This window comes from Helicoverpa armigera, chromosome 9 (genome assembly GCF_030705265.1).
Source record: "Helicoverpa armigera isolate CAAS_96S chromosome 9, ASM3070526v1, whole genome shotgun sequence".
Taxonomy (NCBI): domain Eukaryota; kingdom Metazoa; phylum Arthropoda; class Insecta; order Lepidoptera; family Noctuidae; genus Helicoverpa; species Helicoverpa armigera.
This window is the reverse complement of record NC_087128.1, coordinates 1,194,738-1,209,365: the sequence shown is the minus strand read 5'-3', so window position 1 is coordinate 1,209,365 and position 14,628 is coordinate 1,194,738. Positions and strand designations below refer to the sequence as shown.

General features: G+C 37.0%; 2 protein-coding genes across 6 annotated transcripts in view; one reads left to right on the top strand and one right to left on the bottom strand.

Annotated features, from left to right (window-relative positions):
- Positions 1–14,628, top strand: part of LOC110372750 (thioredoxin reductase 1, mitochondrial) — a 28,796-nt gene that overhangs the window by 2,530 nt on the left and 11,638 nt on the right. For 2 of the 5 annotated variants that reach the window (XM_049839315.2, XM_049839314.2), the window contains 3 exons: positions 1,580–1,654; positions 5,210–5,430; positions 13,046–13,406. In XM_049839315.2, coding sequence (XP_049695272.1) covers positions 1,580–1,654; positions 5,210–5,430; positions 13,046–13,406 — 657 coding nt within the window. Of the gene's footprint in view, positions 1–1,579; positions 1,655–3,378; positions 3,572–3,798; positions 3,934–4,389; positions 4,453–5,209; positions 5,431–13,045; positions 13,407–14,628 lie in introns of those variants that run through there. The other 3 variants (XM_049839318.2, XM_049839319.2, XM_049839317.2) reach the window with 3 other exon arrangements.
- On the bottom strand, positions 1,837–3,741 carry LOC110372752 (C-signal). The gene is made up of 5 exons (XM_021329714.3): positions 3,601–3,741; positions 2,949–3,000; positions 2,685–2,875; positions 2,400–2,549; positions 1,837–2,112 (listed from the first exon to the last, which is right to left on the bottom strand). The coding sequence occupies exons 1-5, from the start codon at positions 3,715–3,717 to the stop codon at positions 1,888–1,890; spliced, it is 735 nt and encodes a 244-aa protein (XP_021185389.1). The 5' UTR covers positions 3,718–3,741; the 3' UTR covers positions 1,837–1,887.

Genomic DNA, 14,628 nt, shown 5'->3' with positions numbered 1-14,628 from the left:
GACGTGTCTGTGTGTGTGTGTGTGTGTGTGTGTGTGTGTGTGTGTATGTGGCATCGTAGCTCCCAAACGGATGATCCGATTGTAATGCGGTTTTTTTTGTTTAAAAGGTATGTCAGTCGGGAGTGTTCTTAGCTATGTTTGGAGGAAATCGGTTCAGGTCTTCAAGGTCATCAGCTCGTTTGCTAGATGTGATAGGAATGTTACACGCTCAGTTTACTTGCAAGTATATGTGGGATCTAAAATTTGAAACACTAATGTCTTTTGGAACCACTGAGCTGGTCTGCTGTTAGGGCACGAAGGTAGGAGACGTAACCCTGAACTGCCTTTTAGTAAACCCATCGAGTTTGGGCTCGTTGAATTTGTCTTGACGAGTTCTCTTCAAGTTTCTGATTGACGAGAACCTGATGCTGGAAATGGGATGTGGGGGATGAAACCCTGGAATGCCGGAATGAAACGGATAAACCGATTTATATTTTTGCTGAAAATCTAGAATGTCCAAAGGTTAATCTTTATTGTTTCTCAATCTGTGCAATTTTCCCAGAGCCAGTTTGTCATGAGGATTGTTAAACAGCTTTCTTTGGCCGAGATCGCATATAGCGACCCCTTCTTAAGATAAAATAAATTAAATGAAAGAAGGAAAAATTAAGGAGCTCCTTTAAAAAGCATGAAATAAAATTAAATTGTAAATTTAAAAAAACCCCCGACCCAAAAAAAGTACGCAATAATTATGACAAACGGTTAAAAACGCTAAACCCTATAAAAAGCAAAAAATAACTTTTAACACTACGTAAACTAAATTTTGACGTGTCGGGGGACCGCTTTTTACCTTCATAAATACTTACATAAATCAAATGATACCTACCTAATTACAACATTCGTCAAAAAAAAAACACGTATCTAAAGTAATGAATTAGAGCGGTCCCCCGACACGACAAAATTTAGTTTACGTAGTGTTAAAAGTTATTTTTTGCTTTTTATAGGGTTTAGCGTTTTTAACCGTTTGTCATAATTATTGCGTACTTTTTTTGGGTCGGGGGTTTTTTTAAATTTACAATTTAATTTTGTATGGAATGTTTTTCATTTTTGCACACTGCCCCATTCACATAACATTTTTTGTTTGCCATCCGTGACCAAGGTCTCGCTCCCCTTATGCGAGGCCATACAAAGTAACAGCTGCATGCACATGAGTGCAAAATTGCTTGTTTTTACTGTCCAAAAAGTGTTATGTCACTCTGTGTTTGGCTCTAGCTACCTACCCTTACCTACTGGCTATCTTTAAAGCAACTTCTTGTGGTTATCTACAAGAAGAGATTTTAATCGTCTACAATATCCGGAAATAATATTCTTAGCATAGGTATCTACGTTTGGGGAGCTTATTTATCCCGATAATGTTGAACTAGCAAGTTGACGTAGCAAGAAGTGCTGCCTACTTAGGTACCTCCGTATCGAATTAATTACCAAATATCGAGGCCAACGAGAATAAATAATGAGAATTACAAAATTTTAGATAATCAAGTAGGTAAATTGACAACATGTGGTAGGTACCTACATAACTTATTTGAGTTTGGCTTCATTACAGTTTCGCCCAAAGGAGCCAAGAAGGTTATACCAGATTCTATGAGCAAGGACTTGCTAAAACGCACCGGATGGGAGGGTAAGTAACATAACTACCTCTCCTAATACTTTTTTGTTCAGTGTTCCCTCTAGCGCCTACATGAATCGCATGAGCAAACTAGCGTCCATAGAATAGGAAATAAGTATGTAGTATTTATATTTAATAACAGTATTGTTTTGCCCCTCCGTCCCAAAGCATGAGAAATAAATTAAAAGACAAGCTTAAGAAAATGGAAACGTATATTATCGTTGGCGTTATTTAATAAACATCAATTACCACGGTAGTTCAGTGCCATCGTAATTCAAGAACTTTCCGGTGTCACTTTCAGACAGTTTTTCTATAGTCTGAAATATTCCAGTGATACTAGTCTCGACATCAAGATCTGCATTCTTGCCTCCCATGTCTGTCTTCACCCAGCCAGGGTGCATCGAGGCAACCAGAATATTATCTTTTTTTAAGTCGACACTCATCGATTTGGTTGCTGCATTCAAAGCGGCCTGGAAATAAAATAGTAAGTAAATATCTTCATGAATTTAGTCAACTGGAACGGGAACTTAGGACGGACTGCAAAAATGTCTCTCGTGCGTGCAGACAAAAGTAAAACAGCCACCCTCGCTTTGCCCAACATCGCGAGTAGTATGAAGATTGCTTATACATAATCCCGACGCATACTTATAAATATGAGTGAGTAGTGCTCTCATTTAATACCTTTGGCCACCTTTGGCAGAGGGGAAAGTATTGCAATAGCGTGTTATTGAAAAAAAAATAATAGTGATGTGCCTACCTTGGAACATCTGTATGGATAAAAACCTCCCTGTACGTTTTGCTCAATGGAACCGAGAATGGAACTCATGTTGATGACGGCTGCACGTTGCCACCCCATGGGCTTGTCGCTATTCGCATCCGCAGCTTGTTTCAGAACGGGAAGCAAGGACTAAAGATCAGAATGTAGGTACTGTTATAAAATTTATATTTTATTACTTCGTAAAATCGTTAGAGTGTAACTAAGAATTAGATAATTCTAGATTCAGTTAATTAAACAAATTGTGTATCAAAATGAATAACAAACCTTTGTTAGCATTATTGGTGCAATCGTGTTAACGGACAAATTCTCCAGCATTTGTTCCGCCTTTACGTATGGCAATTTAGTGTACTTAGTAGTAACACCTGCATTGTTAATTAGCAGGTTCAGTCCCTGCTTGCCCACAGCTTTACTTATTTGAGAGGAAAAGTCATCAAAAGATGAGGTATCCTTGACATCTAAAAAACAGTAGCACTCTTTAGAATATGTTACTATGATATTATTTATCAATAAAAGAGTATAATGAATTACCCAAATTCAAAATAACCACGTTTTTGTTTTCAGCCGATAGAGTTTTCAGCTCCTGAAAATTAAATAAAACGGACACAATAAGCAGATCTGGTTTTGTAACTACGTTTCATACTTATGCCTTTTGAATTCATCTGAGTACTATGTCCTGTTCATTTCATTTCGGTTTTTTCATCATCCTTATGTGACCCAAAACCTTACGGGGGAATGAATTGGAAGGTTGGGGTATTTTTTATGAAATTATGATAATTTTATCAAATAACTGTTTTTCGAGACAAAGGATTGCGCAGTGTACTAGACTTGTGTCAACGTACGGGGCTTATCTTGGATTTATCTCATTTTATGATGACATCATTAAAAAAGTGATACGTCATCATCACATCACTATTTTCAATGTCAATGACGTCATCTGTCGTGGGCTGCCATAGCATAGAGCTGTCAAAAACGAGCCGCTCGCTATCTCTTTCGCACGCTCGCTTTGCTACTAAAACCACTTTACTCCTTTGCTCGAATAGTATTTGATCGCGAGACATCGTTCATTTTCTGTGCGCATTAACTTCAGTTAAAATAAGGCAAAAAGTGTGTGTAAACTGTGGAAACGAATTTAGCAGTGATGGCACCTATTGGTAAGTAATAAAAAGATTACATTACTTACCTCCGACACGGTTCGGCACGTCGCGATTATCGTCTTTGCGGCGTTCTGCTTAGTGAGATATTTCACCATCCCGAGGCCGAGGCCCCTGTTGGCACCTGTGATCAGCACGGTCTGCATTTCGTGAACTGAACTTTAGATATTACGCCTTGACATTTGTTGATACTTATCTTTTACAACCCCAAAGGTCCGGTGTGTGTATTTTCTTGTCTCTGTCACATTTACAATACGTCAAAATGACAATCCTAAGTAATTTTGTAAGGATAAATAAGTTATTAAAACCCATAATTAACGCAGACAGAGTTTTAATATTGGCACAACGAACATTCAGTTCTCGTAAGTAGTCCATGATTGTCGATGTTTTAACCTTGAAGTGCAGATAATTGTCTAACCTCACTCTTGATTGAGCAGCTCATACAACCCAGTTTTTGTACCTTATTTTTTCAAAGTAACTTGAGAGTTCCTTGCTAGATTATTGCTTGTAGTCAAACACAAAATTCTTTATTAACTAGTTTCTGAAAAAAAAAGCTTCCTTGGGGTGGTGGAATTAATCCAAATGTCTAGTCATTTTCATTGCACAATGAATATTTAAATGTTAATGATGTAATAAGTAAGTAAAAGTAATTAATCACAAAATAGTGTTTCTATCTATTAATTTGATAAAATTGAGATACAATACAAGTACTATGAGATAAAATATTGGCATAGAATTAAGAAAATGGAAATTCTCAAGAAGTAGTTTATAATTTTTTCGATATGTTACTACAGTTTAAATTTGTTTGGTGATATCAGGAGGCTGGCTGTGTTGTAGCCGTAGCACCAAGTCGGTGGCTCCTTTAGACAATACCGAGGAAGGTATGAGTACTGTATACCTTGCAGTAATATCTGTCACGCACATCTAATGGGAGGACTCTCAGTGGTTTTATATACGGGTTGCTATGATTCTATGTTTAGATTACTCAATTGTCTGCACTTTCAATGTGACTGTTAACGCTATCCACAGGGAACGGAAGTTCATCAATGGTTGCTTCAAGTCAAATACAAACAGCTTTCTTGTATTCATTCTCATTGTAATAATTAGTAATACAAAAATCACTCAGTTGCAAATATGAATTTCTCAGACTGGCAATCATTATCCTTTCATAATATTTTTATCTTATAGAAAAAAGTTTCACATTGTTATCAATTTATTTTATTAAAAGAATCCATAATACAGCAATTAACTCATACATACTTTTTCATAAAAAAATTAAATTAATTGAATACAAATTGTCTAATTTTGATTGTAAAAATAAGACAATACAACTGAATTGTGACAACTTTTCACTATCAGATTGCATTTTACAATATTTAAACATACTACAAACAAAAAAGTTACATACATACATACATATTATCATACCTGCAACTGACAAAAAGTAAAAGTAACTATTGAATAATGCACATAATGCTGGTTTTGGTAAAGGGGCTTAAAATCCCATGCACTCCAAAATAATTCCCCTCATCTTAGAGGACTGAGGAGGTAGTTTCAAATACAGTGTATGGAGATAAACCGGTAAAGGCTTTAGCATAACACTTATAGCATTCTATAACAGGTTTGTATTTCCTACAGATGGAAACTTTGACTATGACCTGGCGGTTATCGGCGGCGGTTCAGGAGGCCTGGCCTGCGCCAAGGAGGCTGTAAACCTAGGCGCTAAGGTAGCGGTGTTAGACTATGTGACGCCGTCTCCTCAGGGCACCAAGTGGGGCCTCGGCGGTACCTGCGTCAATGTAGGCTGTATACCCAAGAAGCTCATGCATCAGGCTGCTTTGCTGGGAGAAAGTATTCATGTAAGTTTACTTTTTAATCAAGATGGTACTTTATTAGGTGTAGTAATTAAGTGGAGTACCCCAATGCACAAAATAAATATGCACAGAAGTTTACCTCATGGATGTACTTCACTTTTCTTGCCTAAACAGGGTGGTCACACTAGGGTTGTCAACTTTCCTATGCACACAATAAAAGACAGGGGTTTTACTCGCGCTTTATCTACATATACAAGACCTTTTTGCTTTTTCGCCACTGACCGAGGTGGGCCGGGACGGGACGCTTACCAAACTATTGAAATATAAGCAAATTCCCAGTTTGATGTTGAATTGAAACAACCGTCCACTGAACAATTATAATAACACCTTTTTTGTAAGTTTATTATTTGCAAAGTTACAGGCGCATTTCTCATGTGGAGGACGGCAACCGCACCCGAATTCGTTTGAAATAACGATCCGAGAGTGGTGTTTATGTGTGCGTAGCTCGAGCGCACTTTGTATGTAGCTTGACTTCTGTGCATAGTTATTTTGTGCCCAATGTGCAAGTTCGATGAGATTCTTAGTTTATGTTCCATTGTCTTCATATCATTGTCTAACACGGAATTGTAACATCACATTTTTTCTCATAGGTGGTAAGTGTCCCGGCTCCCATATCCATTTCCATATGAATTTCTGCATCCTCCCTAGCCAATGACCTACAAAGCGCAGAAACTTGGATCATTTTTGGTTGGTTGTCATATTTCCTTTATTTCGTAGTTAAATACTAGTATATTGCCGTTATGTTTTAAGGAAACAGTATGAATGCTTTAATAAATCATATAGGTAAATAGGTACCTAATAGAGGAAAATCCTCATTGGAAGTTAATACAAATTCATATTAAATAGTGATTAATATGAGTATATATTTTTTGCAAGTCATGCAGACGTATCCTATTATTCTTGAAATGGGATGATGAAATAGTTTGGTAGATAAAATGCATTCAATTGAATTTCTGGAATGGTGCTGACGTGGATGGTCAATTTTTCATAATCAAGATACAAAATATATGGCGCCGCAGTAAACATAGCCAGAAACGTACGGAGTCATAGAGGGGTCCAGATAATCCAACACGACAGGAGAAACATCAGGCTCAAGACGATATTACGTGCTCTCCTAGGCACAGGTGTATTAATCGCCAACTTTCACACCCCGGGCTGCTTCGTGAAAGTTTCTGAAACCCACAAAGCCATTTCGGCATTTCTGAAATCGATCCCTAGATCCCATGCACAATAATTGTGCTATGCTACTACTAGACAAACTAGATAGAATGATACCCTCGAATGATCAACACAAAAAATGACTAAAATGTTACATGTAACTCCAAACTTGTGGATTCGCGAGTCATTGTTTGGTTTGCAACAGCAACGAGTGTGCCTTATCTCGGTATCATTAGTTCATTACAATACAACGCATCGTTACGGTACTCGCATACTTAGTGCTGGATCCCACAACAGTTATGTGCGATTGTGCATTGTTCCACTGGTGGCGCCGGAATAATGTAGAATGTAACATACATTTATGCTTATCTACGTTACTATTTAACGTTTGAACGACTACCCAAGATTTGCGATGATGATGATCCGTGAATGATTCATCATTGCTTTTTTCCTACTATGCTGAGCTGACTTCAGCAGCCTCCTTACGCAGGCGACCCTTGGTGAAACTGATTGCCAGCCTTTCTGGGTTCTGAAGACCCATAACGACTGTTAAAAATGTCCAAATATCAGCCGTGACCTAGAGCCTAAGGTGCTGTTTGAGACACAGAGGAACTCGTTATGACATGAAATGTAACTCTCCCACCACGGACCCAAAAAATACCCGAACGGTGCATCTGTTCCTTAGCCATTAGCTCCCACGAATACATAATGCACAAAGATCTAGACACACGGCAGTGTGTCCGCCAAGTTCGAGCAAAAAAGCGACACACCGGCCGTGGGTTATATTACACGAACCATTTCGGGCCAAATTCGCACACCCTATAACTCAAAATCTATTTTATTTACGCATATCAAATTTCAAGTATCTGTTGAGACCCCCTCACTTATCTAAAATACAAAATTTCATTAATATACCTATTGTAGGTCTTGAGATATTGACGTCAGAAAATCGCTATTTTTACTATACACTCACTCACTGACTGACTGACTGACTGACTGACTGACTGACTGACTCACTCATCAAAAACCTAGACCACTTCCAATGGTCGTATTGACTTGAAATTTGGCATGGAGGTAGGTCTTTATGTCAAGGTAAAGGGAAAAATCTGAAAATGGTCAAGTGTGAGTCGGTTTTAATATAATGAAGGTGTTTTATACCCCTAAGGAACTAAAACGAACGAAATTTATCTATATTTATATAATATATCTTCGAATGGTCGTACCGATCTGAAATTCGTTACAAAGGTTTGTATTTAGTCAAAGTAAAGTAAAAATCTGAAAACGGCCAAGTGTGAGTCACTTTCGAAAATAACGAATGTGTAACTTTGATCCACGAACATAATATATGATAACATGTCATGTCAGTCAGTTGGTAAATCTAGTTCATTTCTTTGTAAGAAGCGTGCATATTAAAAAATCTTAAAGACAGTATAAATGAGTCATTTCCTTAACTAACTTAGTCATATGAAAAAAATAAAATAAACAACCTTACAAAAATAAATGAAATCCCACCCAAAACAAAAATGTGAAAGACTGCCAAGTTCGATAATATGGGAACCCTTCGCCTATAAAAGAAGTGAGATCTGAATAAGTACCAAGTTCCATACACATACCTCAGTTAAAAATAGTTACTTTTTAATGATGTTACTTGGCAAGTTTTAATAGAAAATTAAATACTTGATTCATTGCGTTTAGTAGGTTTATAACAAGGTGTGTGAAAACTTGCCAAGTAACATCATCAAAAAGTAACTATTTTTAACTGAGGTATGTGTATGGAACTTGGTACTTATTCAGATCTCACTTCTTTTATAGGCGAAGGGTTCCCATATTATCGAACTTGGCAGTCTTTCACATTTTTGTTTTGGGTGGGATAAATTATACTAAATCTGCAATAAGATGAATTACTGAACGAAGATCGGAATCGGCCGCGTGCCATACCAGAAGTATCTATTATTGGATTCGGTTGGAGCAGAAATAGCTGCCGAGACCAGAGAACGATAAGTTATGATGCAAATTACAAATTCAGACGTTTTGCAGTCGCAGTTTGATTTATTTATTTTTGATATTTTTCAATCAGTTATTCAAATGTTTTCTTTTTAGTTAGTAAAAAGTATGCTAGAAGTTAATTTGACGGGTAGTAGTACAATTTGTAATTAGTTAGTTGCCTTCATATCCACAACTGGTAGGCATAGATTCCATGTAATAAACGTCAATCACAATTCTAATTCGATGAGTCATTTATTAGTATCATAACAACTACGACATCACTATCAATAGTTTTCCTTCCCTACACTTTCATTCACAATTCTTCAATGGTTTTACCGATTTGACTCTGTTCCTAGTATGGTAGATTTAATAGGTAAATGAGTAATGTTTAAGACCACCGTGGAACTATTTTTGCTAGTGATTGAACATACATTGAACTCTATATATGTATAAATGCAGGCAATCTAAAAGTACATACGTCTATAGGCTAGGTGGCTAGGCCCACCTTTTCATAGTTACTGAGTGTAACGATTTGTCATCTTCCAAAGTAAATACAATGCATTTAATAAATAAGTATGAGTTATGGCTATCCTTATGCTTAGCTAGCTTTACTAATTACTGCAAGAGTTATGGCATTTTTGCTGCACATTAATCAAGAATGCACCTCGAAGTGAAGCATGCGTGGCACTATGTCATGACGGGCTTGACACCAGTGGCGGCGTAGCATCAGATGGCACCCGGGGCGGCTACCTATTGAGCACCCCAAAATTTCTTTTATGGATTATTTTTAAACGCATACTACATATATCTGCCATCAGTACCGTGTGCATTTGTTTTTTAGTTTTTGGGACACAAAAATACCCAATTAAATCCAAAGAAACTTGCTTATAGCGCAGAAGCCGCGAGCGCAGCGAGCGCCAAATTTTTTTAGTTTAGGGGCACAAAAGTACCCAAAGCAGTAAAAGAAACCACTGTAAATTCTTCAAAAGCCGCGAGCGTAGCGACGGCGAAATTTTTGAGTTTTGGGTCTCAAAAGTACCCAAAGCAGTTAAAAGAATGCAGTGTAAAGTGGAAAAGCCGCGAGCGTAGCGAGCGCGAAATTTTTTGAGTTTTGGGTCACAAAAGTAAGCGCAGAATAAATTAAAATGTGTAAAGAAAAAAAAAACTGCGAGCGAAGCGAGCGCTTTTTTTCTAACTTTAAGGAATTCATTTAAATAATCAGTTAATTTATTGTGATTTAGGCGCGAGTGGGGTGCGGCAAGGATGTGAGTGGAAAAGAGAGGGGTGACAGTCGGACTGTGTCACCCCTCTCAATCCCGTGGCGATGTCTTGGGCCGGGCCTGCACTGCGACTGATAGTGAACCTAGGCTTTGCAGATTACGAAAGCCCTCCGTGAATGGTCCCTTTTGCCCGCGCCATCCTGGTCGTGCAGATATGTGCCGACCGAGATGGCACCCCCCTAAACGTGGTACCCGGGGCGGACCGCCCCCTCCGCCCCCCCCTTACGCCGCTACTGCTTGACACGTCCTACATAGTCAAACTAAATCATAAAGTATCTATTTCAATCAAATGGAACTTTTATAGACATTCAAATCTTTAAAGAAAGAAAGTGAGATTCCTAGTGTTGAATCTATTCAGTATACATTTTTTGCAGGTTATTTCAAACGGCATTATCCAATGTATTCAATCATTACGAAATGTTATTTGTATAAACGCCAAATGGTCATTTGGAATTGAGATAGATTAAAAAATTTCTTGCGTGTTGCCATGATAACGCTGATCAGCATCATAAATAGGCACAAAATTAACGGAACATCTAGATTTTAGAAGCAATTTATACTGATATTGATCCAAATGAAATTATCGTTAAATGAGTTTCTTTCAGACTTATATTTGCGTTGCATAAGCTCATCTTTCTATGAAAATGATTGCCACTATGATAGTTTCGTCTCATTCTATTAACTTTATTGTAATTTTCTAATACGTTCAGGGTGTATCATGTGGAACAAACACATATTAGTTCTACGTTATTGCACTGATTGTTGGGAGATAACATTGTAACTGCAATATTATGACGTATTCCTACCTTAGTGAATCGAAAGTATCGCTCACCCCCATTGATTCGAGTGCTATTAATACGGCTACCCAAAGTGGAATACGTCGATATTATTACTGAATTGATACTCGAGTAGTGTTTGTAGAATTTTCGTTGCTGTGGCTACTAAAAGTACTCAATATTTTTTTTAAGTGAATGAGAGCTGAGCTTTTAGTGGCCAAATTTTGTAATGAAATCGTTACATGTGTAATGTTATAACGGGCTCACCTATATGACAAGCAATAAGTGGCCTTACCCCCAAGGTCGCCACCATGTCGATAATAACGGCTAAGTTATTTTCCCATAAACAACACCCGATCAATACTTTTGATGACCGCTAACTATTCCATGCTCTTATTACAATAGCATGAATGATGGATCATTAAGAAAATAAGTTAAACACCATTTATTATGAGTAATGTATGTTTATATCTTCGTTCTTGTAGTTAGGCACGTTTTGTGGAAAAACAGTTATTTTGTACAGACTACAAAAACAGAACAAGCCAGTCAACACTAGCTAATTGCATATCAATAAAAGTTATTCATAGTACATCAGTTTCTTTGCATTTTAGCAGAAAAGCAACAAACGCACATTCATAGGCAGCTAAGGAAAATTTGCCTGAAACGAGCGAGGTAATAAAAGAAGCAAATGATGATGAAAAGCGAATGATCCAGCTTCATTAGATCAATCAGAAAACTTAATTAAACGATTACAAGAAGTTAATAGAAACAGCTTTGTTTAATTACACAGATACTCTAACCATTATACTCGTAGTACTACAACAATTTGTATTGTTCTCAATGTACGACTGTTATGAAGTGTATTTATTTTCAATTGAGCAAAGTATAGGAATCACTTAACATAATTAATGAACAATTATTACATTTATCTCGATAAAGTTGCATTTATCACATGACTGAGTTGATGACTAGATTCACTACGGCCGGTACTATTATTCTCGCTAGTCATCTTACACAAGCACTTATAAACAAAGCATATAAATAGTACAAATAAATAATATTGTGCAATACATAAGACTATTCTTATCACCGATCTCTTAATCTAGGAATGCAAGTTTGTACCGATATATTGAGATATAATCATATATTCTATAAGTATGTACTAATACAATATAGAGGAAATATTCGTTTCTTTGTTCGTGCACTAAGAGCTTCAAAACTAGTGCACCAATTTGAAAAATTCTACCACTGTTGGGAAAATACAATACATTCGAATAACACACCTATATTTTTAAAGTAGTTCCGAGTAAAAGACAGCTAGTGAGATATATGTATTTATAAGTAATAATAATTTGTACCAGGACCTGTTGTAAATCTAATCAGTTGTTATCAACCCAATTGAATGTTTTGTGACTGATAATAACATAATCAACATATGCTTACGATGCAGGATTTTTATCAATAGTAATTTAGGGAAACTTAAGTATCCCAACCCAGGTTTAAAGTTCTATCGTAGTGAATTTTATATTATTTTTGATAAACTAAAGAGTTAATTATTCATGAAGTTCATGTGTGTCAATGCCCATGAAATACTTTTATTGAATAATAAATAAGACAGAAACGACACGCGAGTAGTGATGCCAACAAGGTTCGTTATACTTGTATTGTAAAAAAGTAGATACTTAACATAAAATCTTAGTGGTGTTATTTTGTCTACAGTATAAAGGAAAGAAAAAAACAATGAGTGATGAATTACAAAACAGTATAGGTACGACAATGACATTGGTGTTGTATCTAGCCATCTAAAACCATACGAGGTGATGATGTAATTTTGCATTTTTTATACAAAAAGGTACCTGATTTAAATATTTTCCTTCCTACATCAGGAATTTTGGACGGTACATTATTGTTATCCTATTTAGAGGCAACAGACTATTGTCAATGAGACTTCTATAAGTCACATCTAGTTTTACAGTTTTTATTCAAATAAGTAGTCCTAATAAAAAGGCCGGTGTCGCGTTTGAAGTACAAATACAAGGTCACCGAACGTCGTGTAATGAAACGATAAATGTTTTAGTGTTTATTCTGTTTTTATGAGTATCATTACCGTTAAATTATTCTCACTCACGTTGATATGGTAGAAATAATGGCGTAACTTTATTTGGAACTTGATTCTTAGTAAAATTATCTGAGAGCAGCGCGCCACGAAAAATCCTATTCTACTTATCTATCATCTCATTTCCATATAACATATTATGTAGTATCATCCGACTAGTCATTGTATGTAGAACATTGCCTAGCTTAGCAATTATCTCAGTTGAAACGTCTCACGTGAAAACTAAGACATGACATGTCAATATGAAGCAACGCGTCATTAATTAACACATCTGAATATTACAGGAAGCTGTGTCGTACGGTTGGCAAGTTCCCTCCGTGAAGGACATCAAGATCGACTGGTCCGCTCTCACAGAGAATGTACAGAACCACATCAAATCCGTCAACTGGGTCACCAGGGTCGATCTGCGCGACAAGAAGATTGAATACATCAATGGTTTGGGCGAGTTCAAGGATGCTCATACGATTATAGCTACGATGAAGAATGGCTCGAAGAAGGAGCTGACGGCGAAGAACATAGTGATAGCTGTGGGCGGCAGGCCCCACTACCCGGACATCCCGGGAGCCGTGGAGTACTGCATCAGCAGTGACGACATCTTCAGTCTCAGCCACCCCCCGGGGAAGACGCTCATTGTGGGTGCTGGATGTATCCTTTTTCAAAATCGTCTACTTGTGATTTTCTTCAGCGGTTTGAGTTGTAGGTTTTTTTAAGCCTTTTTATGGACACCATCATTGTCCTCTTCAGTCTTTACAATTTAAATCGTGTTAGTATGGAGTATCACTTGAAAATTATCTAATCGGTTGTAACTATGAGGATGTCAATAGTATTCCCGTCAATCTAACTATCGATTTGTTGGGTTAAGCTGCTCTTGTTCGGATTAGTACCTACATCGTTTACTAGAATTTAGACGTCGAAATTCCTCTATTTGGCGGATAGCTGGTACAAATAGTAATTAGAAAGTTAAAATTCCAAAATAATCTGACAGTAGTGTAAGCATCAATGTTATTCAACTTAGATATCAGTAAATAAAAAACATTTAATTCTAATTAACCTAGTTGGGAAATGGCTAGACGGATTCAAATAATCTTTATAAACTTTATCAGTTAACAACCTCTTCAAAACCGAATAATCTAAATTCTATAGTATTGATAATATTAGGGGTTAAAGTATGAAATTGCCGTTTTATTCTAGTAGGTTTTTGAATTGCCATAGAGTCTTCATGGTTTGAGGTTTTCGAATGGAACTTTTTTCACGTGGTTTCTGTGATGTTCTTCTTTTAAAAAATGTGAAACATTTGATTATCGATGTTCAATTGTTATTGTTATTCAACTTAAACAAGAAAGATGGATACTGCGAAAATTTGAGTAATTTTTGAATATGAGTTCCGACGCGGAAGTAAACGGCAGAAACAGCCCGCAATATCAATGCTGCATTTGAAGAGGTGTCTGCTAAAGAACGCGCCGTGCGATTTTGGATTAAACGCTTTCGTGGTGGAAACTTCGACTTAAAGAACGAGCCATGAGAAAGACCGCCTGACAGGTGATTAACGAGAAATTAAGAGAGACGGTGAACGCCGATCCTAGTCAAACTACCCAGATACCCAGCCGAACACCGAATAATGTTGAAAAAATTAGCAGTAAAACAGCCACGACTCATGAATCGACCTTCACCGCTATTGCTCCATGACAACGCGAGGCCTCATACAGCAAAATAAACCGTTTTAACTCTTCAGGAACTGCAGTTGGAAACTATTCGTCTTCCTCCATATTCGCCAGACCTTGCTCTAACGGACGACCATTTTTTTTTGTGATTTGGACAATTATCTACGTCACAAGAAGTTTCTTCCCAGGAGGCAGAACAAAATTCT

Excerpts from the sequence above, each read along its gene's own strand:
- LOC110372752 (XM_021329714.3), bottom strand. The coding sequence starts at position 3,717 with ATGCAGACCGTGCTGATCACAGGTGCCAACAGGGGCCTCGGCCTCGGG. Across the intron at positions 2,550-2,684 it reads CACCAATAATGCTAACAAAG|TCCTTGCTTCCCGTTCTGAA; the intron begins GTTTGTTATTCA and ends TCTGATCTTTAG. Across the intron at positions 2,113-2,399 it reads ATCCATACAGATGTTCCAAG|GCCGCTTTGAATGCAGCAAC; the intron begins GTAGGCACATCA and ends TTTTATTTCCAG.